The following is a 24,952-nucleotide window of genomic DNA, read 5'->3' as shown; positions in this document are numbered from 1 at the left end:
TATGATATAACAAATTGAAAATACCGCGGCAAGATGGCGGTATCTGGAAGCAACTTTTCATTGGCTGTTAAAAAGCATATGCGTATGAGCCATAGACCTTATAGATATGGACTGGCAATACCAAGCGAAACCGTGTCCATACTTCTCTCTCTAAAAAGTCCGGAAATATGGTTCGCGCATGCTTGCACATATTATACATTGAAATCCAATGATTGGTCACGGATCTAGTCACATGTTTTAACTTAATATGTGTATATATATGTATATACATATGTATGCATGTACGCTGACATGCGCGATAGTTATTTCCGGTAACTTTAGAGAAAGAAGCACTAAAAAGTCTGTTTCTCTCTCGCACCTCTTCTGGACACCGTTTTCTATACACAAACTGTAGGCAATTGCCGGTCCATATCTATAAAGTCTATGGTATGAGCATACCTTATATCCTTCCACCATGCTCAAAACCACGGTCTTCACAGAGATCGGTCTCCTGATTCTAGTCTTCATAGGCGTAATTAAGGATACGATCGTGAAATTAAACAGATTGCTGCAGATACACAATCAAAACGTGGTACTATGACCCTTTTATGGATCGGAAATCCACCTGGGAAAATTTGAAGAAGATATACAATCATAGCCTTAGCTCTTTATGGAATAATTAATGGAGTGATTCACTCTAAGCAAATTGCATATCAAAGATGCAATTACAAATCAATACAGGAACCACATGTAGCTTGATCTCTACAAAATTGCATCAAAAAATTAATATGTTGTTGATGAAGTTATAATGTGAGACTGAATTGATGATTAAATATCAGACAAGTTTGATCCACTTTGCCACAAGTTGATCCATTTAAGGGATAATGATAGCACTTTCATACGAATTGGTAAAATTAAATTTTATTGTAATATAAAACAAGTTTCAGTTCATTATTGTTTCAATATAACATAATGTATATGTTGCTATATAATATGCACAAATAATAGTATACTTGCTCATTCCCATCGACTTTTTCTCACTCTTTTACGTTCCGGTGCCGAAGAATTGGACGCTTCACTCTCTTGAACCATCGCGGGTTTCGGCGGAGGTACAGTAAGTGGTGGTGGCATTATCACGGAAGGTGGAGTAATTGTCTGTTCCCAGGTGTGATCCGATGACGCTCGGAACTGTGGTGTATCAAGATTATATTAGAATTGTTTTTAAATTTTGTTCTTTGATATATACATTTTATAGATGTACATGCTACAAATGTCTCACTTGGGAATTATATTGACTTCGAAAAGCAGCTTTCATAGCGGAAAGTCTGTCACTACCAGGTCCATGTTTTTCCAACTTTTTAACTACCTCGCTGATATCCTTGGATGCCTGCGATGTTGATCCACCCTAAAATATATAATTATTGCTCGAATTGTTAGAAGTTAAATATACAGAATATTCGGCAATAAGTGGAAGAAAATTTAAAGAGTAATTCTAAATGATAAAATAAGAATCAAAAATCAAGACTAATAAATTGCGATTAAGGCTTCCCTAGTTATGTTTGAATAATCATGTAAAAAAACAGTATAATAAGTAATAAATATTTAGTGAATATTTAAATATTATAATTTAAAAAACAAAGCTTCTACAAAATATTATTTTTTATTTTGTAATTCTGAATCTGTAGATATCTCCTTCTACTTATGACTTTGTGACTTATAAATTTTCAAGACCGGTTTACTATTGACTAATCAATAAATTACAACAAAGCTAATTAAATAATCCAAATATTCATCTTATAATACTAAATAATAAAATAAAAGTTATTTTTTTAAGAAAAAATGTTTTTTAATCACTTATTAAAGTTAACATTCAAGTTAAATAAGTTTATAATACCAATTATAGGTCATTTAAGATTAAAATAATTTTCACTAAGTTGTATAAAAATAGTCAAACATTAAAAAAAGTTGTTAATATCAATGTAAGCAATAATTTTACAGAAAAAATATTATATATTTAATAAATCAATTATAAGTTTTGAAAAAAATATTTCTTGATTTTTATTATTCTTAATCATTCTTTAAATTTTTTTCCTGTATAATCAAACATCTTGTATAACCAGTTATATAAATTATTATATGTGTTGTGATATACCAAATTTGATGAAGTAGGTCTCCCTCTGAAACCAAGTCCTGCGCCACCGATATTTAAGCTTTTTCCTTTTCCACCTTTGAATCTTGATTTCCTGAACCACGCACTTTGCATAGCCAAATCCATTAAGCTCTTTGGCACTTCTTGATTCGCTCCCTCCAAATTTCTTACTAAATGTCCAGCAAACTCCTTATCTTTTTCCGTCACAAGAGTAAATGCTGTGCCTTTTTCACCGGCTCGCCCTGTCCTTCCTATTCTGTGTGTATGCGTATCAATATCTCGTGCTACGTCGTAATTTACGACAGTCTTGATATGTGGAATGTCTAAGCCTCGCGCTGTAACATCATAAGATAAGAATTTCACATATATGTATGTATGCAATATATAAAATATTTTGTATGTATAGTGTCCAATTTTAATTGAAATAATGGAATATCTTGAAAACAAAGTAAATCTATTTTTTTAAGTAAAACTATGTAACTTTTAGTTATATGATTCTTCTAATTATTCTGCGTAAAAGTATTAGAGTTATAAAAAAATCAATAATTTTCACAAGATATTTTGTACTTGTCCAACATAAAATATCTCGTAAATTGATTTTTTATAACCTTATGTTTTAATACATTTGTGTATAGAATGAGATGAATAAATTAATGTAAAAAAAAATTGTAAAAAATTGTAATTGTATAATTTTTTTCCATTACACAATTTTTATTTAAACCATTTTTCTGTAAAAGGTTTGTTTTTTATTTTAATTAAATTTAACGTTAAACAAATCACTTTATACATACAATCCTTTTATTAACATTAGTAGTTTAATTACTAATGTTATTAACATTAGTAGTTTAATTACTAATTAAACATTAGTAGTTTAATTACCGGCTACGTCAGTAGCGACTAAGGTACTGACATCCTTCTTTTTAAAAGCGGTAATCACTTTATTTCGCTCAACTTGATCCATATCACCATGCAGAAGTAATACATCAAACTCTTTCAGTTTGAGATTATTGGCAAGTTCTTCCGCGTTCAGCTGATGTAGGGGAAAAACATTAGATTACATCCCTTTCACATTGTGTACTACGGGATATGGGATGCATAATTTTCGCACCTTCTTAGTGACAAAAATTAAAAGACTGCCAGCACTTAAAAATTCAACTAAGTTCTGCAATAGCCAGTTCCATTTACCACTAGGATTATTATGAAACATGATAACATGTTGTGTCACATCGGTATTAGCTTCACCAACATCTCCTTGTACTATCCTAATGGGATCCGTTAAAATGTCTCTAGCGAGCTTTTCTACTTTTTTTTTAAAAGTCGCGCTAAATAGTAATGTTTGTCTGTCAGGTCTCACATGATTACATATAGATCGTACTTGTGGTTCTATAAAAAACAAAGAGATAGATTTGATATATTGTTGATATTTACTAACAAAAAAGATCCTGAACTCAAAAATTTAACAAAGTATGACCTAGTTTACACCGAGCACTTGGTACGCGTATCAAGTAGTGAATTTAAGCTGATCAGCCAATGATTAAACACATTCACTAGTTATTTACTATTTGATACGCGTACCAAGTGCTCGGTGTAAACTAGGTCTATGACACTGGCGATATACAGAGGCATTGATATACATAAAACGTGATAGAGAAGCGATATTGCGCTTGCTTTCCTCTCTTCAATTTTGCAAAGAATTAATTTATAAAAATGATTTTTATGACAAAAAATTAAACATTTGTTGTCAATGCATAGTTCAGGCTTTATTTTCTAAGAGGGATAAAAAATAATTTAAAAAAAATTAAAAAATTGAAATTAATAAAGGTGTTAGAAGAAACTCAAATAACTTTCGTCTCTTCTGAATGAAAGTCTGTACGCCCATACATAGAGAATATCCTGATATGAAATAAATTAATTTTTTATTGCTCAAATTCACTCTGAAGAAAAAAAAATCAATTTCTAAAAAAATTAAATTTATTTTTTGTTTTATTATTCATTAACAAAAAAATAGATTAAAATTTCATACAAAAAATTTATTTTAAAGAGATTCATAGATTTAAAAAATTATCAAAACAAAGTTATCTAATAATGAAACAAAAATTAAAATTAGGTCAATTATCAAAAGTTGATTTTATTCCTTTAGAGTGAATTCGAACTAAAAAAGAAAGTTTATTATATATCAGAATATCCTTTACGCCAGTGTTATAATTTTTTGAATTTTTGAATTGAGAACCTTTCCTTGTTAGTATACATGGATGCAAACTCGAACACAAGTCGAATTGAATTATGTAAGGTTTGATTATATATTATAGTGTGCGTTCTCTCACCAAATCCCATATCAAACATTCTATCGGCTTCGTCTAGAACTAGAAATGTAACTCTAGTTAAGTTTGTCGCTTTCATCTTAACTAGATCAATCATTCTACCAGGGGTAGCAACTACAATCTCCGCTCCACTTTCCAATGCTTTGCTTTGTTCCCACTTACTGCCACCTCCATAGCAACAACAAACTTGAATATTATAAACTTTTCCAAATTTTTTTGCTTCATGATAAATCTGTAATAATGATGATAGAATCTTCGAACATCATTCTGTTATAACAGAAAAAACGAGATTATAATACCTGTTGAGATAATTCTCTCGTTGGCGCTAAAATGAGACCGATTGGGCCATCTCCAGCTTTTAATTCGCGTTGATCCATAATGTGCACCAACATCGGCCAAATAAATGCCGCCGTTTTACCGCTACCAGTTTTCGCTATACCTATTATATCCCGTCCACTTAAGGCAGCGGGAACTGCTTGTGCTTGAATAGGCGTAGGCTGCGTGTATTCGTTCTTACGGATAGATTTAATCAGTGGGTCGTCAAAGCCAAAATGGCCGAAGCTTGTGACTGGATTCGGCGGAGATGGTCCAGATACCTTTATACCAAGAGTTTTTTTCAAATCATCGATCTGTTGTTTATTTAAACTTGCAATCTCCTCGTGCACATTGTAAAAATTTTTCTCGAACGGTTCGTATTCTATTTCGCTATGATCAATCGGAGGTAATGGATCTATCTCCTTCTTCTTCGGTGGTGCGATGGGATTACCATCTTCATCGTATTCGATTTCTTGATCGGATTCTTCTTGTTGTAAACCAGCAGTTGGATTTTCTTCCATATACCTTAGGAGTAAAACAAACACGAAGTATATATTTTATTACTATCAATTTTATTAAATAAAGTAAATTAGGCCTAACTGTTAAGTGTTTCAAATACTAAAAATTCGATTTTAAGTGCTTTTTTTAAAGATTAGATTCAGAAGATTAAAGTTTTATTTTTAATTAATATTGTAATGCTAAAGACTTTCTAAGAATTCAAGTAAAATTAAAAATATATTTAAATAATAACAATTTATATATTTAAAAAAATTTAAGATTGAATTTCCAGTATTTGAAATGTTGTTAGTGACTAGGTCATTTATTCTATGTGTGATATGGGCAAAATCGAATAAATTTGTACCTATAATAACTTTCCTCGTCGTCTTCTCCGTCAATGTCTGCTCGAAATCCTTTAGATTTGTCTTCTTTATGATTATCACCGAGTTGAGCCGCGCAAGTGTTCCGCTTCATTTCCGCATCAATACCTGCCATAAAAGCATCCAGAGTATCTTCTTCGCTGTCGCTATCATCCTTTATTGCTGATTTCTTCATCAAGTCGTATGTAGGAGAACCAGGCGCAGGTATATATTCCAATGAAGAAGTTGGAGGTTCATCGTCATCCTCAAAATATCTAGAATTAAAAATCAAATGAGAAGGAATAAGAAAAAGGTGCCAACAAGAGTTAGCACTGAATTTTTGTGGTAAACTTTATTGAAAAACTTGATTGAAAGAGCAATATAAAAAGTCACAAACGTTTCGATTTTTCTTCAGCAGAAAAAAAATTGATTAAAAATAAATAAGTTATTTATTGAGTCTAAATTTCAAGGAAAATATGTCGCAAAGTGTAAATTTTATGGTCAGTGAATGTTAAACCATCCAAATCAGAATTTAGGAATGTTTAGCTTAAAAAAGTAGATGAGTATTACATTTTTATTCATAAATGTCCTTTAATATAGGAGCTTTTGACATTACCATATTCAAAGTAATAAACAATAAACAAAAAGTGTGATGCAATATATTTATTTTGTAATTTGTTGTAGCAGCAAGTGACATAGCCACATTTTATGACATCACAAATTTAAAAAAAGATTGTGTAATTCATAAACATTTTATGAACTCTTAAATTAATACACAATGCAATTTTTTGTGCTGATTGTACTGATAGTTACTGATCATTATGTACTGGTCATAGATATATAGATGGAGCATTATCTAACCATTTTTGGGTCCCAAGATAAGCGGGTGAAAAGGGCAAATTATTCTTCCCTCACTGCATGTGCAATTGATTTCTTTCAGCAGATTGTCATCACTTGATTGGCTGTCTGTTGAGAAATACGCAAACGCGCATGCGTGAGAGAGGAATTTTTAGATAATTTGGTAGTTATTTTGGGACCAAGAATTTATGGCAAATGTGGGCTTATGCTCCATCTATGTATCTATGGTACTGGTTTGTGAAGAATTCTTATATTATATATAAAAAGATTAAAAAATTCATTTAAAAATTCATTGAATTGCATACATTATATAATAAAAAGTTAGAGGTCTCAGAACAGTTAACAAGATCAAAAGCAATAATCTGGATTTAAGGATTTTGATGTTTAAGGATTTTTAGATTCTATCAGTAAACATGATCGAAATTTATAAACTGAAAGCTGAAAGAAACTTGTTAGATTTTTTTAAATCAATGACAAAAAATTATGATTGTGAATATTTAAATTTTGGTCTTGAAATAAGTTGCAAAAAAAAAATAAAAACGTTTTATTGATCTTATTTTTATTGATCTTAAGCTGAAAAAATAATTCTATATTTCTGAAATTTTAGATAAATAACTTTTAAACAAATAAGTGAATCCAAACAAAATTTGCATATTTATCAGTTTTTTAGTATATGTAAATAATTTAATACTTTGAGATGTAATATATAATAAAATTCTTAATAAAAAAGTCTGTTTTCTTTTCTTCTAAAAATTAGTTTTGCAACTTTATTTATATATAAGATAATACTAACTCTTCTTCAGTTTTGCTACGTTTCTTGGGCATACCCCAGCAAGCGGATAAGGCATTTTCTGTAATGGCATTCATTGTGTGATAGCCCTGCTTGCTCAAAGTAGAGTTTGGTGGTGGTGGAGGTATATTGGTGCCACTTCTCTTTGTTCCAGACATTTGAAAGCTGGTAAACCCAAAACCTTTTGGCTTGTTGCCACTTCCTCGATGATAGCTCATAATGTTGATGCTAATTGAATTAAAGTGGTTATTACTTTGTCCTCTGTCATAGTTATCCTAATACTATTTTCCTGATACTAATACCATTCAGATAAATATGTAACCTTTGACATATGCGATAAGACGCAATTATAAAAAATATTAACATAGAAAAATAATTTATATGCGACAAGAACTGATTTGCATTTTATTTAAAATGATTAATCGATCAATATGCCAATATAATCAATATAATAACAGATTAGGCTTCTCACGAGCGGTACATACCTACTCGTGTAATTGACGAGAATCAAAGGTTAAGAGCTTCGGAGTAAGTTACTGTTGCGGAGTAGCTTTGATAAATTTTTTTTATGCGAGACCGTGAGAATCTTAAATACGTGATAACTCTACCTGTAGCACTACAAACTCACGAATCCATTCGCATTTATCCCACTTCTCCACTGTCGAACGTAGAATTTTTCATCAAAAAGTACGCAAAAGAGAACAGTCACAAACTATACGAGGCTATGTGGCGTCGTCATGTTAATGACATATGGGAGCGTTTCCATCGAGCGCGTCACGCATCGCGTCGTCCTTCGTCCAATCAAAACCTTAGAACCTTAGAAAGCCATAGGCCGGTATTCATAGTCAAATCTTATTTCAAGATCGTCTCAAGCAATGTCTTAAGATGCTAATACGGCTCTGTGATTGGTTGATGGCACTTAAGACAGTACTTAAGATGATCTTAAATATAAGATCGAACTATGAATACCGGCCATAGTACTGGATGGAGCATGCGGCAAAATTTCTTTGATGCTGGAGAGATCTATAAAGAGAAAAGTAGATGTGTGAGCTCGGATCTCTCTTTCTACTCTCTCTTCATTGGTTGAATTTTGTGTTAGGAGAAAGGGAACAGTACCGTATCCTATAACAACTTTTAACCGTATTGTTATACATGTGCAACGGGCAACGTGTTTTGACGTGTGCATGAACTATCAATATATTTGTTATAAATAATTAATAAATATGGTTTCTGCCTGTCTATTGTGCAAAACGAGTGAGTTAAACAAAGATATATCAACTCATGCGTAAGTAAATTAATATCATAGTTATATATTTGCGGCATGTTAAATAAGGTTATGTAATGTTTTATGTTTTATTATAATGTAATATTATCGATAGAAAAAATATATTTATGCATTTGTATCTAATGTATCTATTTGGACCTCAGGGCTCCATAGCTCCATGAGCCGCTCCTACCCACACATCGTCTTGTCTCTACGTCCGTCAAGACGATTTTCGTCATATGCTTCATCCAGGGGCTCTATTCTTGAATTCATTCGCAAGAGAAACGTATTCGCAAATTCTGATCTTACAGAAAAGTTGGAAATTTATTGACTATCGTATGGCTATTAATCAATAAACTTACAACTTTCTGTTAGAGCGAGTATTTGCGTATACGTTTCTCTTGCGAATGACTTCAAGAATCGGGCCCCAGGGGCTCGATTCTTGAATTCATTCGCAAGAGAAACGTATTCGCAAATTCTGATCTTACAGAAAAGTTGGAAATTTATTGGCTATCGTATGGCTATTAACCAATAAACTTACAACTTTCTGTTAGAGCGAGTATTTGCGTATACGTTTCTCTTGCGAATGACTTCAAGAATCGAGCCCCAGGTTCGTAACTATATAATCTGAGGCCCGATTCTCAAACTCGTACAAAAAAAAAATTGCTTATAAAGATAACACTGTGTATTCATTAAGTGGTACATAATTTAGAATCTAAAAAATGCATGCCAATCAATGAATGCACAGTATTACTTTTGTATGTAAAAATTTTTTTGTACTAATTATAATAGCCCGAGGCCCAAGTAGGCACGAAGTAGGTAGGCTCGTACCTGTCGTATCGCTCGTATGTACGCTTCTTTCCTTCTAGAAAACGGAGTGGTGGGGATGTTCAACACGAAAAGAGACAAAATATATGAGAATATATTCATGTCTCTGTCGATTCTCCCCGCGCGGACTCCGGCATATAGCAATGGCCCCTCCATTAATACAAGCTCTATGCTTAGAACATAGAGATATGTGGTTTGTTCGCGTCGCCATGCTCCGACATGCTCCTACTCACTCCAACGCATTCTAATAGGTTGGCGTCATCGGAATCAACGTATTGGAGTGCGTTGGGGTGAATAGGAGCATGTTGGGGCATGTGACGCGAACAGACCTATGGAAGGGGAATGCTCATAGACAAAGGGTGCGTTCGGGGAGACGCTATTAGCGCTACCAGCATCAGTCCATCTTTATTACTCATTAAAAGTAGAACAAGGATAAACTGATGCTGATAGCGCTAATAGCGTCTCTCCGAACGCACCCATAGTAAGTATAGACCCATGATGTAATAAGAAAGGTGTACCATTGCGCATATAGCGATGGCGGCACGATGAGCGGAGCCAATGAAATTTGGGTCCAAATGCACCGCGCAAATAATCTTCTTTCGAACATTTGGACCCAATTCTTATTGGTCGACTACTGCGCATGCGTGATGTTGGTTTACCTTTCTTATTACATTATATATATATAGACCGAGCATTCCGCTGTAAGCGTTGATGCATACGAAAAGAAAGAGAAAAGATATATGAAGAATCTCTTTCTCTCTCTGACATCGTAGTAGGGAGAGCCTGACAGGGGAAATGATGGATCGACGCGAGGAGATGAGGAGAAGTGCTCTCCACTTCTCCGGCATTAAAAAGAGAAAGAGATTCTTCATATATCTTTTCTCTTTCTTTTCGTATGCATCAACGCTTATACAGCGGAATGCTCGGTCTATACTTACTGGCTTAGTTTACATCGTCAAAACCTTAGTACGCGTATTAAGTTTGGTGCGCACCAAAGCCTTAGTACGGGCGCGTTTACATCGAATGTACTAAGCATGTACTGTGAAAAATATAATACAAATTTAATTCATGTTGATGTCTCCTACTAAGACATTTTCACACCGGTTTTTAGATTTTAGCACTGAGGTTATGCTCAATTGCTAAATTCTCTCTAAAATGCGTTTTATGCGTTTACATCGACATTTGTATCACTTGGTACGCGTATCAGTTTAGTACAATACTCCTACTTGATACGCTCGTACCAAATTGATCCGGCAGCGTTTACATCGTGCGTACTAAATATTTAGTACGAATTTGATACGAATATGGTACGTGATACGCGTATCAAATGCACGATGTAAACTAAGCCATTATGCCCTAGTTTACACCGAGTACTTAGTACGCGTATCAAGTAGTGAATTTAAGCTGATCAGCCAATGATTAAACACATTCACTAGTTATTTACTATTTGATACGCGTACCAAGTGCTCGGTGTAAACTAGGTCACTGTATATCTTGGGTGCGTTCGGGGAGACGCTATTAGCGCTACCAGCATTAGTCCATCTTCATTACTCATTAAAAGTAGAACAAGGATAAACTGATGCTGATAGCGCTAATAGCGTCTCCCCGAACGCACCCCTAGACTGAGCATTGCGGGAGTAGGGGTAAAGTTCAGAGGGAAAAGGCTAGCATGCTTTGGGTCATACCTTTCTCTCTCGTTCGCGCATGTGTACAAGTGCAAAATCCACCTTTTGCACTTGTACACTTTACCCCTACTCCTGCAATGCTTAGTCTAGATATACTATGGGTGCTTTCCATTTAATGACACAAGTCGACACAAGTGTCGTTCTATCTTTGTTACTCATTGAACATAAAAAAAGATAGAACGATGCTTGTGTCGACTTGTGTTACTAAATGGAAAGCACCCTATGTCTATGGATGCACCAAGGCCCCTCCATTAATACAATTAAGCTCTATGGCCGGTATTCATAGTCAGGTCTTATATTTAAGATCATCTTAAGTACCGTCTTAAGATGCCATCAGCCAATCACAGAGCCGTATTAGCATCTTAAGACATTGCTTGAGACGATCTTTAAATAAGATTCGACTATGAATATCACCCTATGGTCAAGCGTCAGCATGAAAAGGCACCTTTACCCCTATTCTGACAATGTTCAATCTAGATATATTATGTCTATGGTTTAATATAAATATCTCTCGCTTGCTCTAATGGGAAAAATAGGGGAGTGCTAGCAGTTTCGACTAAAGACCTATAATCAAAGATGCGCCAATGGCCCCCCACCATGACTGCTATCCACCATCTTGTACCCATACGGTGACTGGATGGGGGCTGGGGCCGGGGGCTGGGATCTGGGGCTGGGGTCTGGAGTAGTGGAGATAGTAAACAATGCGAGCCTGCTCCAAGTTGTACGCAGCCATATAACAGATGCAAATTTAATTTTTCTTGTTCTTCCTGAGTGTATCGTCAAAATATAGTGACCCTAAAGTGCAGAGATTGAATTACCTTATAATTTCTGACACATATTCCTTTAACCTATACTGCTCAACACAGAGCACTCTCCCCTCTTCCTCGCCCAGGGTGGGTACGCAATGGCGGATAAACCATGTGACTCAAGTGACCAATCAAAATTGTGTTCGCCATTGGCGAATCTTTGATTATAGGTCTTTAGTTCCGACTCGTATCAACTCGTATAGTCAAAGGTCATTGTGAACAACACTGAACAGAGTATATCATGATGTGAGTACAGTCTACAGTGTATAATCAAATAGTGTCGCTAGCAGCTAGTCGTATCACTTGCTTGCGCGCGGTATATGTCGTCTAACGACGTGATATTGCTACCGCAAGGGCGTTATTCCATTATTGTCGAACCGTCTCACGCGCCCATGCATGTATATGCATCCATGCGTGATTCGTGAAAGGCCGCAATGGATTTCGTGCAGATAAAGGATATCCGCGCGGGTCAGAAGAACATCAATGTAGTGTTTATTGTTTTGGAGGTTAGCCACCCTACCATCACTAAAGAAAACCGCGAAGTTCGAACGTTTAAAGTGGCGGATCCTACTGCCTGCATGAATGTCTCCATCTGGGACGAGCCCGGCCAGCTCCTGATGCCAGGCGACATCGTGCGACTCACCAAAGGTTACGCGTCCGTTTGGCGGCAATGTCTGACCCTGTATTCGGGTAAGAACGGAGATATTCAGAAGATAGGCGAGTTCTGCATGGTGATCAACGAGCAGGTGAACATGAGCGATCCAAACCCGCTATTGGCGCAGCAGTTGGTCAATCAGAGCGGCTCGGGTCCGCCCAGCAGCAATGTCAACAATAGTATCACCAATAACGGCAATGCCAACAGTATCTCCGGTCAACCAGGACGGCAGCCTCCGGTATATAGATCATTAAGCACGCCGCCCGCGATGATTCCGTCGGCAGGAGTCAGCGCAGCACTGTGTGTCATTTTTATAATTTTTTGTTTTCAGTGAAGCTTTTTCCTTTACAAAAATTTAATACTATGAGTATAAAATTTGCCAACTATTATATAATTATTTATTTTGAGTTAAAAGCATTGTTAGAATTTTTAATAGTCTAAGAAATAAGTAATAAATAAGTTAATAAATAAACCCTTTGTAATGAATATAAGTAATGCAGCAAAAAACTTGGAATTGGAAAAATTTTGTTAAAATTTTTTAAGTCTTTTAATTAATTTAATATTTTGCCTTGATGCTCGAGTATCTATTGGCAAAAACAAAATTTGAAAAAGTTAATACATTTGAGAAATTTTGCCAATATGGAAGAACAGCTAGATCAACGTTAAAATTATAAAGTTTGTTACACTGCACTATTCAATAAGTAATTTATACATTAACATTACTATATACACCAATGGTCAAATTGGTATAATATTCATGAGGAAGTTTAAAGTTCATAGACTGGCTGATATTTTTTACAATAAGTTCTTACAGTTATAAGATGCTTACAGCATTATTATTAAATTTAACAGTCAAATTAATTTAAGATATTTCTAGCTTTAGTACAGTTGCATTTTAAACTATATCAGCATGCAGAATTGAAAAATATATTTAATATTAATTTAAAATTTGAAAATATTAAGTACATTTTGATCAAGAAATAGCATTTTATCTTATTTCTTGTCATTTACATGGTCTAATATTTAATTTAATGTTATACATTAATCATTGGCCAATTTAATACTGTCAGTATTAAATTTCTGTAAAGTATATTGTATTATCAAATTATATTTGAAATATTTTGAAGCATTCTTGTAAAGTCATTTATAATTTGCAAAGGCAAGAAATGCAAAGCGATATCTTTATAGGTATCAAATTAAAAATGTAGTTTTATGTACATTTTTTGTTGAATTTTTATATGGACAATAACATATATTTTTAAATTGTTTAATATATTTTACACACACACACACTCACACACACACACACACACACACACACACACACACACACACACACACACAGAGGGTGAATTATAATGATGTCTGTAATCATGCTTTTTACCATGGAAGATAAATTACCAATTATAATTGTTATCACTTTTGCTGTCTTTGTAAAGCTACTTATAAATGATTTAAAATGCTCTTGTTTTAAGCAAATTATTCTTTTTGAAGGTATTAAATGAAACAATAAAATTTGTATTATAATTTTAGGTAAACTTGAAAACATACATGAAAATTTAGTAATTTAATTCCATAACTACATGAAATATTATGTAAGCATATATTATTACTATCTCTCAAATTGTTTACTTTAAATAAAAAACGTAATTTATTTGTAACTTTTTTAAAAAAGAATTTGTTTTAATGTTAGAAAAAAATTACATCAATTATTTATTCAATTCTTTGTTAATGCAAAAAATTAAAAATCTTTATTGATCAATGAATATACACTATGTTTAAAAATGGAAAGAGAAATAGATAAAATTTTAATTGTTTTACAGAATCTTGAATTTGATTATAAATAATTATCATGAAAAAAATTATTTTTATGCAAATGAATACTAAAAGGTTCTCTCGATCGCTGTGATTACAAATCTGAGATCAGTTTTTGAAAATTAAAAATGACAAATACCAATATGATAGATCATATTTTTAATTTTTGAATTAATTAAATTATGAAAGAAAAATTTTTGAAAATAAAAGTATGTATAAATAATAAGACATTGTCAGAGTCGATCATTACGAATTTAACTTCAAATTTTTTAAATGAAATTTGGGTCATTTAGTATTGTCATAATTGATGAAACTTCCGATTTTTATAAAGCACCATCTCATTCTTGGCGGAACTTACAACGAGAACGTGGCGAGAATACTAGTTTTATTTTTTAATTCTTTATCTTTTGGTTTTTGTTTTTTACAAATTGTTTTTTTTGTTTTTTTATTATTTTTTGTTATATTTTCCAGATTATATTTTTTGTTTTCTTTTATTTTTTTTAATTTTATGATATAAATTTTTGAGAATAATTAAGAAAAACAATCTAATATATTCAGTAATGGATTGTCTATAATTAAAATGTGATTAATATAATAAATTTTTATAATTTTTTAAATGAAGATTTTGTTATAAATACAAAAAAAAATTTTACTTGTCTGTTGATCGCCAATATTTAATTTGCTATATTCAATTTTTACATTTCTAAAATTCATTACATAGCTTAAATGTCTTTAATATTGTAATTTTTTTCTATTTAGTATAAACATTTTGAGTATATGCTAAAAAAAGATTTTTATTTTATTTTTAAAGATTAAAATGGTTATATTGGTTACATTGGTTATATTGGTTATATGGATCTACTGTATTAAATTTTAAGGACAAATTCACACCTTGACAGAAAAACTGCAGCCAATCAGAATTAGCGTTGAATCAATAGAAACAATAAAAAAGCAGAAATTGTCATCGATTGTTAGTGCAAGTTTAGATTGGTCTCTTCTTTTCTGTATTTTGTTTTTTTGTTAAGGTGTAAATTTGCTCTAACATTTCTTTTGTTGAATTATCATTTTATTTCAAGAATTAATATAATAGAAGAGAAGGTGGTAATATGACCACCCATTAACATTTTATACAATAACTTTATTAATAATCAATATTTTGAGTTGAAACTTAACGATTATATTCATCAAAGTGTTGTTCATTAGATATTAAATTTAAAATTATGAAATTTTAAATCTTATATTATTTAAACAATTATATGAATTTATACTGAAATATTTACTATATTAAATATTATTTATAAAAATGTAACACTATATAATGGGCCGAAGTGAAACAGGGAGGGTAATATGGCCACCACAAAAACAGATGTAAAAAATTAGTTTTGTTTAAAAAAGTAACAGTATTTTGTTAGAAAATTATATATTTATATAAAACATTGTTATATTAAAACAGATGATTTTTTATTTATGGTTAACGGGAGTTAAATAAAAATAACCTTAAATTGAAAGAACGAATTGTTTAATTTTTGATATACAACAAGGATGCTCGCGAGCATTGCAAACATTAAGTAGAACGCATCCAATTACACAGGCACACAAAAAAAGTGGTTGGTCCGACGCACTAGACTAGTCAATCCTTATGTATTTTGACCCGCTGAATCCAAGGTCAGAATTGCAAAGTTAGCTCGCATTTCTTAACCTCAAAAAAAATTTTCTTTTAAATGTTGGTCCGGCGGACCAGACTAGTCTATCCTTATGTATTTTGACCCGCTGAATCCGAAACCAAGATCAGAATTGCAAAGTTAGCTTGCATTTCCTAACCTTGAAAAAAAAATTTTTTTTTTAAATGTTGGTCCGGCGGACCAGACTAGTCTATTTTTATGTATTTTGACCCGCTGAATCCAAATTCAATGTCAGAATTGCTGCATTGGCTCATTTTTTCCTAACCTCAAAAAACACTTTGTAAAAGCAGTTTAGATCACAAATGTATAATCCGGAACGTGCAGGCTTGCGTAATCATATTACCCGAGAAAAATTTTCTAGGAAACTACAAAAATCAAGATTACAGAGAAAGGGTAGCGGAAATGATGAAGAACTATAGAAAACTAGGTTGCCTAATGAATCTTAAGTTGCATTTCTTAGATTCTCATGTCGACTACTTTCCAGAAAATTTAGGTGATTATAGTGAAGAACAGGGAGAAAGATTTTATCAGGACATCAAGGAGATGGACTATCGATATCAAGGCAAGTGGGATGTGGATATGATGGCTGATTTCTGCTGGACGCTCAAACGTGATGTCTCTGTGAAAGGAAAGAAACGTAAGAGAAAGTCATTGCACAGAACCTTCGAGAATAAAAGAGTTAAATATAATAGAAAAAGGGAGTGAATTTTCTACGCTATTCATTCACAGAAGCTCAAACTTATCATACGTATTGGATTTTCCCTGGGTAATGTGGTTACGCAAGCCTGCACGCTCCGGATTATACATTTGTGACCCAAACTGCTTTTACAAGGTGTTTTTTTGAGATTAAGAAAAAATGAGCCAATTCAGCAATTCTGATCTTGAATTTGAATTCAGCGGGTCAAAATACATAAAGATAGACTAGTCAGGTCCGCCAAACCAACATTAAAAAAAAATTTTTTTTGAGGTTAGGAAATGCGAGCTAACTTTGCAATTCTGACCTTGGATTCGGATTCAGCGGGTCAAAATACATAAGGATTGACTAGTCTAGTCCGCCGGACCAACCACTTTCTTTTTTGTGTGTCTGTTATTATGTGTAAAGCCTTCGGCACGTGATACGATTTTTCATGCTAGCATGCATATGAGGCGTCTTACGATTGGGTTACGATTGGTAATACAATCATTCGAGCCAATTAGGATACGTAATAAGATGGCTCGTATGCGATCTAGCATGAAAAATCGTATCGTGTGCCGAAGGCTTTAATGTATATGTTTTGCAATGTTTTATTTTTTTGTAATTATAACATAGTGTGTGTGTGTGTGTGTGTGTGTGTGTGTTTTGGATGCGTTCTACTTAACGTTTGCAATGCTCGCGAGCATCTTTGTTGTATATCAAAAATTGAACAATTTGTTCTTCCAATTTAAGGCTATTTTTATTTAACTTTCGTTAACCATAAATAAAAAATCATCTGTTTTAACATAACAATTTATTTTACATAAATATATAATTTTCTAACAAAATACTATCACTTTTTAAAATCTTTATATTGTCTGTATATTGTCACGTGAATGGTTAACACTACAGTGACAACCGATTTATTGAAGAATTATTTTAATATTAAGATCTTGAAAGTGACCATATTACGGTACGCGTAGGTGTTACATTAGCAGAATCGTAATTATTATTTAATTTTGTATAACTCGAGATATGTACAGCCGAATAAAGAATTAAATAAAAAAATAGTCAAGTGTGTATACATTTGGGTGATAATGCGTTCAAGTTTAAAGAGAATGAAGAAGTATGTGTAATTAAATGTTAAATGTATCTTAAAAAATTTTTGAAATTTTTGGATGATACCATAAATGATACCAAATCCTATACCACAGTTTTCTTCTTTGACGTATAATTTTTAGAGACAGAACATTTTTTCTATTTTTTTCTAAAATAAGATGTTGGAAAAACGTATAAATATGATGTTGCAAAGACGTTATTTTTAGCCACACATTTACCAAATTTGTTTAAATATTATTTAAACAAAACACGATAGATGGCTCTAATTAGTTACCCTGGCTATTAAAAGGCTATCCCAATGCCGTAATAACTGAATAAGAATCTTGTACTGTACATTTAAATTTTGCAAGAGTTGCGAATAAAATTGGTATTTAGCTGTTTAAAAGCACATTAGAAAATACTTCTAAATAGAATTTATATAAATTATGTATTTATTTCTTATATTACAAGTTTCTGTTGTATTTTATAAAATTTTCTGGAATCTAAGAAGGAACAAGTAAAATCTAAGAAGGAACAAGTAAAATAACGTGGATTAAATAAAATCTCGTTAATTCTTAGGTATCTTTTGGTATAAATGATATAGGTCAGGCAGCGATCAGGTCGCCGGGTGTAAACGGTTGATGACTAGACCTACTTTGGGTCACGATATAGGTCAGGTCGCGATTAGGTCGCTGGGTGTAAACGTGGCCTATATAACACCAGACTACTAAACAAATGATATCATAAATGATTATTAGAATTTGTCCATTTATAACGGAGATTATATGGGTAGCTGTATCTGCACCATAGACGTAGGATATATAGACCTCGTGTTTTCTAGATTTCCTTTGTTGTGCATGGTCAAACTTTAGAAAGAGTAAGCCTCTGTTCATGGTAGTCACCTCTCTGTCTAACAACATATAGTGGGGGAATGAAGCCTTCATTGATTCGTTGCCATAGTAAATTTTTACCCCACTCTAAGTATTGATAGACAGAGAAAGATACACCATGAAAGCATGCTGTCTTCTAAAGTTTGTACAGCTTTCTAGCCAAACGCGAGGTCTATATATCCTACGTCTATGATCTGCACTGGCTATATTACCACCTTTTTTAGTTTTATTTTTTCCTATAGATTAATAAAAAATTATTTGCGTAAATGATTTTTAAAGAAAAAATCTTTAGCACATAATTGATTATATTATTTAAATTATTAATTTTGCAAAATTATTATCTAAACAGTTTTTTTTCTGTTAATGAAATGTATATTAATGAAATGTTAATGAAATAAGCAAACTAGTACATATGAAATATGAAATATATATTTTTAAGTTAATAAAAATTGAAGAAAAAAATGTTACTTAAAAATAACACTATGACAAAAAGGATTAACTTAAAAGCAAATTTGAACTAAATAAATAAGAACCAACTATGCGTATTTAATCATATTAATAATTTTTTTAGTATATATTTCAACATATTCAACTGTTTTTTATTTCTCGTTTTTGGTCTCTGATTTCGTTTATTGTTAGAACTCTAGATGTTACAAGAGTAGCAACATTAACCGCCATTATGGACCGAACGTGAAAGATAGAAGAAAGAAAAATAGGATGAAATAGAATGATGATAGATTTAATATGGCGTCAATGAGCCAATAAAAGAACGTGGTTGTTATTTGAAGATCAAAGGATGTCGCTACTCTTGTAACATCTAGAGCTTTATTCTCTATTGTGTCTGAGCCTTCATTAAACCATTCTTTATTTTTTGTTGTCTGTTCCATTTATTATGCTCCTTAACGTTTCAGAACGACTTACGTATTGCAATTTTGATAATATCAAGTGTCCAACACATTTTTATGAAAAAGGACATGTGCAATCTGTTGTAGGCAAGTCAAAGTAACACAGCGGCACCCGGTAGTGGATCTACAAGTTCAACAACCGCGAAGAGCGGAAATGGTGGCAGTGGTAGCGGCAACGGCGGCAATATCACCAGCGGCAGTGGAAGCGGCGGCGGGGGTGGTGGTGGCGGCGGTAGCGGATCAGCAGGTCTCTCCGGTAGCTCGGTGCGATACTCCTCATCGGACTCGACGAAAACGGCGCCGACGGCGAAGAGCAACTCGCGCGGACGGGGCGGTTATAGGAACGGCGGTCGTAGCGATCGAAGATAACACACGAAAAGAAAGCGACTAATCATATGCGTATAAACGAGCGACTGAATAAACTGATGTGCGCGATAGATCTACGCAATTGTGTAAAAAATATTTCTTGTTTTTTTAAACAGGTTTTTTAAATATTAGTTCCAGAGTTTTATTAAGCTGGGAAATTACTTACAGGAGCAGCGGCCAATCATCGTTTTGCGATATTCCCTAAAAGTGAGTACGCGAAGTTTCATTCGTTTTGGTAATGATATGCACTTGATTTCACTTTCTTGAGCAATTTTGTCACTGACAATGTTTTATTTAAAGTCTTGGATTCTCCAAGAATTCTTAAAAAATTTCCTTTTTTCTTTATTAAAAGAAATAGCAATCTTAACAAATGCAAGAGTTTTTATATTTTTGGAAATTCCTCGCAACACAATTAAATGAATAGAAATTATATATAGATGTATATGTGTGTGTATGTGTGTATGTATATATATATATATATATACACATGTATACATAATTTCTATATAATCTCAATAAAAATTATTAATCTTAATAATAAATTTTATTCAGATTAATTTTGATTTAGAAAGACCACTTGAATATTTTTATTTCCCAGCAAACACAGAACATAGCAGCAACATCGCGGCAATGTTATAACATTGTAGCAACATTACGGTAATATTACAAAATTGCTGCAATGTTGCTGCAATGTTCTGTGTTTGCTGGGTTTGTTTTCAAAATATAAAAAAAATGTGACTAAACTATAAGATTGTCAAGTTCTTCAAGTTTTTTTTATAATTATTATATGATTAATTTAATTTGTCTTTTTTTAATTTTTGCTAAATTATCTTGATTCATAATATTTATGAAATAATTAAAAAAGCATGCTTTATTAACACCAGCGTGGAGTTATAAATTATTTTTATATTCAAAAAATTGGAAATGTTTCGCTTCTGAGGGAATTTCTCAACAGTCCAAGCAGCTCCTTTGGCGTTTGTTTCTCAGCATCTTTATAAATAAGGTGATGCTTAATTACATACAATAAAAATTTAAATATTCTGTTCAAAAAATAAAATATGTATATTTTATTGTAATGAAAGTTGCTTTATTGATTCGAAATTTTGAATTAATTCTGGAGTGCTATTGTGAGTGAAGTGTTAATTCAAATACACATAATAAAATTTATTATTGAAATTTTGATATGTTAAAATAATATTTAATAAGATTTTGTTTACGTTAAAATAGTGTTGGTTCAGTTATTCCAATACTTTGAAACTTACAAAATAAAGATTTTTTAAAATAAAGAAAATGTTAAAAAAGTTTTAATTTTATTTTGGTTGAAGTTTTACTGATTTAGAGTAGTGGAGAGTTGCAGAATTGGGAACGTATTTTATTAAAAGTAACATGTTATCGTTATTCGGACAATAACAATTCGTTATTTCTTTTTGAATTTTTAATGACCTTTGTGTAGAGTGACATTTAATCTAAATCAATTGCCTATATTGTGTTTCACTAGTTTAGTACGAAATCTATAGTAGTTTTTGTTTTCTATAAATTTAACGTGTCTAGCTTACTCATAATATAGCTATTTCGACACTTAAGGGGATGCTGAACTGCTCGTCAAACTTGATCGAGGTCGATAATGTAGAGTCATTTGGGCACGTTATTAACAAAATTTTGTATGTATTTCTTTTATAGATTTAGAAATCCTTTTCCAGAATTAATTGTGGAGAATTTTTAATTCTGTAAATGCAATAAAAAGTTGTATATTGGAACAAATTGTACAATTCTGACGATAAAACAGATAGGATCCTCTTAAACACCGAAAACTTTTTTTCTAAGGTTTCTAGGCTCATTCTAAAAGCACAGTATTGTTCTTTGCTGAAATGCCAAGTGCGCTCCATGCTTATTCTATACGTACAAAGTCTAAAACTTTTATACGCAGCCAATGTTTTCACGAGTCGACTACAGAAGTCGATAACAAAACTATAATTTTCTAACTTTCTTTCGTTTTTCGTATGAAATTGATCGCAGCGCACCGCGTTATTATCTGTATTTTAATTTTGGAGAAGGATTTTTAATTCCATGCAATCAATAAAAAGATTTTGGTGTCCAAAAATTAATGATAAAACAGAGCAGTTTAGTATCCCCTTAAGGCGATGCTGGACTGCTTCTCAAACTTGATCGAGGTCGATAATGTAGAGCCATTCATGCACATCATTAATGAGATTTTGTATATATCTCTTTTATAAATTTGGAAATTCTTTTCCAGAATTAAAGTACACATATTAATATCTATCTGTGAATTGGACTTTATATCGAGGACAAAAAAAATTTTTTTTTATTGCTCTACTTATCGACTTTTTACGCGTATATAACCTAAATTTTTGTTTCACAATTTCGTCTCAATTAGGCACTAAAATCTAATTTTCGAAACTCGACACTGTTCGGTAAAACAGACAACTCCAGCTCTTGGATGTTCTCTTATTACATTGTTTTTCCAAATTCTATTGTATGAGGACTCCGCACCCAACCAATGGATTTTGGTTCTCGACCAAATTTGCTGCGAGTATAGCGTGTTATCTGTTATGGTCTCCTGATCAAAAGTTTCAATGGGCATAAGGTCCAAAAATCAACGGTTTTCGAAATGTTGTGCTTTAAAAGTTCAATTTTTGAAAATGTAAATATGGGAATTACGAACCTTAGTATATCTTTCTAAATCAACTTTTAAGAATATTTATGTAAAGTAAGCATAACAATATTGAGGATGAGTGTGTGCTTGTATGTAGTTTGTGCGTATGTGTGTGTATACATGTGTATGTGCGCACGCGCGAAAATGTTCATTTTTTTAGATTATATTTTATTTTAAATGTCAAAACTTGCACATGTACATTTCCCTCCCCCCCTCCCCCACACACACACGCGTGCGCGTTTGACTGGCGAGCTGAGTTTGGACAGGCGGACTGCTATAATCGTCTACTGACGACTGTCGATTTAGTACGCTAACGACATTTGTGGCTTTTACGACCGATAAACATGAGTCGGTGCTATTCTGAGTCCAAACTCTCCAAATGATAGTTCGAATAGTGAAATTTCTAAATTATGATACGTACATACGTGCATGCATGTGTATGTATGTGTATGTGTGGAGGAGTATGTACATATGCGAGTTTTGGCATTTAAAATAAAATATAATTTTAAAAAGTGAACATTTCTGCGCGTGCACGCACACGTATGCACACGCACGCACGCACAAAGCACACACGGAAAAAAATTTTGAACTAAATTCAGTGATACTCTGATGGTATACATTTATACAATTCCTGTATTTCTACTCTATATAGCTCCGAATTCGTACCACTACTGTTTAAATAATCTCAGAACCGAGAGATTACTAAAGATTGAGCTCTAGCGCTTCCAAGTCTGTACTAGTACTGTCCAACGATGCTTAGAATAGTGGGGGTCGTCGCTGCGGTGCGATTTGTCTTAGACTTGGAATTTATCAGTTCCAAGCTTCTACGCGTTGTAGTTCATAGTTACTTGGAACGTCATAATACATAGAAGCTTGGAACTCACGAGTTCCAAATTTGAGAGAAATTGCACCCAGCGACGATCCCCCATTATTTTAAGCATCGTTGGACGGTACTAATACAAACTTGGAAGCATCGTAGCACACTTTTTAGTAATCTCTCGGTTCCGAGATTACTTGTGTAACTGTAGCACAAAATTTTTATTGAAACAAATCCAATTTTCAATGCAACCAAGTTTAACTATGTTTGGAACCCAGAAAACATACAATTTTGGACTTTCTTAGCTCCAAATTTTTTCCCCACACAAGCACACAAACTCATTCTCAATATTGTTATGCTTACTCTGCATGAATATTCTTAAAAGTTGATTTAGAAAGGTATATTAAAGTTTGTAATTCTTATATCTACGTGGTCGTTTAAGTCAAACCAGGACTTTTGAGTTTACAAAATAAAAGAACAAATATCAAGGAGCGGAAACTTGCATTTATCCTTCGACACACTCTTCTATTACATCCACACATCCATTCCAGCGCCAAACCAATGCCTGGTAAGCACCGGTATAGAAAGATCAGCTCTCACGTCTGAACCATTTTAGATCATCATTGATCACGAAGTGAAGCGGGTTCTCCTAAAATGGTTTAGACATGATGGCGGATCTTTCTATGCCGAGACTTTCTAGGCATTGGTTTGGCGCTAGGATGAATGTGTTGATGTAGTAGGGGAGGGTATCAAAGGATAAATGCAGTTTTCTCTCCTTGATATTTGTTCTTTTATGTCGTATACTCAAAAGTCCTGGTTTGACTTGAACGACCTAATATATTTTCAAAAATCGGATTTCTGAAGCTCAGCATCTGGAAAACAATTGATTTTTGGACCTTGTGCCTATTGAAACTTTTGATTAAGAGACCATAACGAATAACATGCTGCACTCGCAGCAAATTGGCTGAGAACTCAAATCCATTGGTTGGGTGCGAGATCCTTTCCACATTAGATGTAACGGTGCCATATTTAATTTTGCATAGTAATTTTTGTTAATCGCAATATAGTTTTACTGAAATATAATATTGGGATGCACGGACATTAGTATCGTGATCTAACAAAAGAGTATATTTGCCCTTTGCCTTACAAATTTAAATAAATAATTGAATAAATATAATTGTGACATATTTGCACTGTTTTTAATAAGGGCGAAATATAAGCAGTAATGACATATGTATATTGAAGTCAAAATTTGACGAATGCATGATAAGATGACAGGACATCGAAATAATAATTTTTTAAATAATAACAACTAGACATTACCATTGCTTAGCAATATTCGCTGCTTTAGCAATATCCATAGCAGCTATGAATTTAAAAGGCATAATTGTGGAAACAGTTGAAATATTTCATGAACAAAAACGAAATGTGATAATATTGTCAACGGTACAATTAAAAAATTTTGAATACACGAAGCAATATTTTTGTCTCTTTTTAAACTGGTCAAAAGTTTCGTTATTCATTT

General features: G+C 32.8%; 2 protein-coding genes across 6 annotated transcripts; one reads left to right on the top strand and one right to left on the bottom strand.

The window, feature by feature from the left end:
• Positions 1-878: 878 nt before the first annotated feature.
• LOC105839086 (ATP-dependent RNA helicase DDX42) lies at positions 879-8,024 on the bottom strand. 2 transcript variants are annotated; one of them, XM_012685132.2, is made up of 10 exons: positions 7,755-7,999; positions 7,273-7,497; positions 5,627-5,896; positions 4,749-5,289; positions 4,453-4,681; positions 3,237-3,511; positions 3,008-3,158; positions 2,132-2,463; positions 1,259-1,384; positions 879-1,167 (listed from the first exon to the last, which is right to left on the bottom strand). In XM_012685132.2, the coding sequence occupies exons 2-10, from the start codon at positions 7,485-7,487 to the stop codon at positions 997-999; spliced, it is 2,310 nt and encodes a 769-aa protein (XP_012540586.1). In that variant the 5' UTR covers positions 7,488-7,497; positions 7,755-7,999; the 3' UTR covers positions 879-996. The 2 variants fall into 2 exon arrangements, with proteins under 2 accessions (XP_012540586.1, XP_012540587.1); XM_012685133.3 differs by having other exon boundaries at positions 997-1,167; positions 7,878-8,024.
• Positions 8,025-12,104: 4,080 nt separating this feature from the next.
• On the top strand, positions 12,105-20,363 carry LOC105833747 (SOSS complex subunit B homolog). Of its 4 annotated transcripts, none has more exons than XR_003626568.2 (3): positions 12,105-12,745; positions 19,658-20,022; positions 20,105-20,363. XR_003626568.2 is itself a non-coding variant. In XM_012675712.3 (2 exons), exons 1-2 carry the CDS (start codon positions 12,287-12,289, stop codon positions 19,937-19,939), a joined length of 741 nt encoding a protein of 246 aa, XP_012531166.1. In that variant the 5' UTR covers positions 12,105-12,286; the 3' UTR covers positions 19,940-20,363. The 4 variants fall into 4 exon arrangements, 2 of the variants coding, with proteins under 2 accessions (XP_012531166.1, XP_036138364.1); XR_004962090.1 differs by having other exon boundaries at positions 12,105-12,807; XM_012675712.3 differs by having other exon boundaries at positions 19,658-20,363.
• Positions 20,364-24,952: the final 4,589 nt, after the last annotated feature.

The sequence above is a fragment of the Monomorium pharaonis genome, chromosome 2, assembly GCF_013373865.1.
Source record: "Monomorium pharaonis isolate MP-MQ-018 chromosome 2, ASM1337386v2, whole genome shotgun sequence".
In the NCBI taxonomy this organism is placed as follows: domain Eukaryota; kingdom Metazoa; phylum Arthropoda; class Insecta; order Hymenoptera; family Formicidae; genus Monomorium; species Monomorium pharaonis.
The sequence above is the reverse complement of the archived record's forward strand: the minus strand, read 5'-3'. Positions and strand labels throughout refer to the sequence as shown.

What these genes read in the sequence shown, in the direction of transcription:
- LOC105833747 (XM_036282471.1), top strand. Translation starts at nt 12,287, where the DNA reads ATGGATTTCGTGCAGATAAAGGATATCCGCGCGGGTCAGAAGAACATC. An exon ending in GCAGGAGTCAGCGCAGCACT is followed by an intron (nt 12,808 to 19,657) that starts GTGTGTCATTTT and finishes AATCTGTTGTAG; the next exon opens with GCAAGTCAAAGTAACACAGC.
- LOC105839086 (XM_012685133.3), bottom strand. Translation starts at nt 7,487, where the DNA reads ATGAGCTATCATCGAGGAAGTGGCAACAAGCCAAAAGGTTTTGGGTTT. An exon ending in CGAGAGAATTATCTCAACAG is followed by an intron (nt 4,682 to 4,748) that starts GTATTATAATCT and finishes TCATTATTACAG; the next exon opens with ATTTATCATGAAGCAAAAAA. An exon ending in TAATTTTTGTCACTAAGAAG is followed by an intron (nt 3,159 to 3,236) that starts GTGCGAAAATTA and finishes CCCCTACATCAG; the next exon opens with CTGAACGCGGAAGAACTTGC.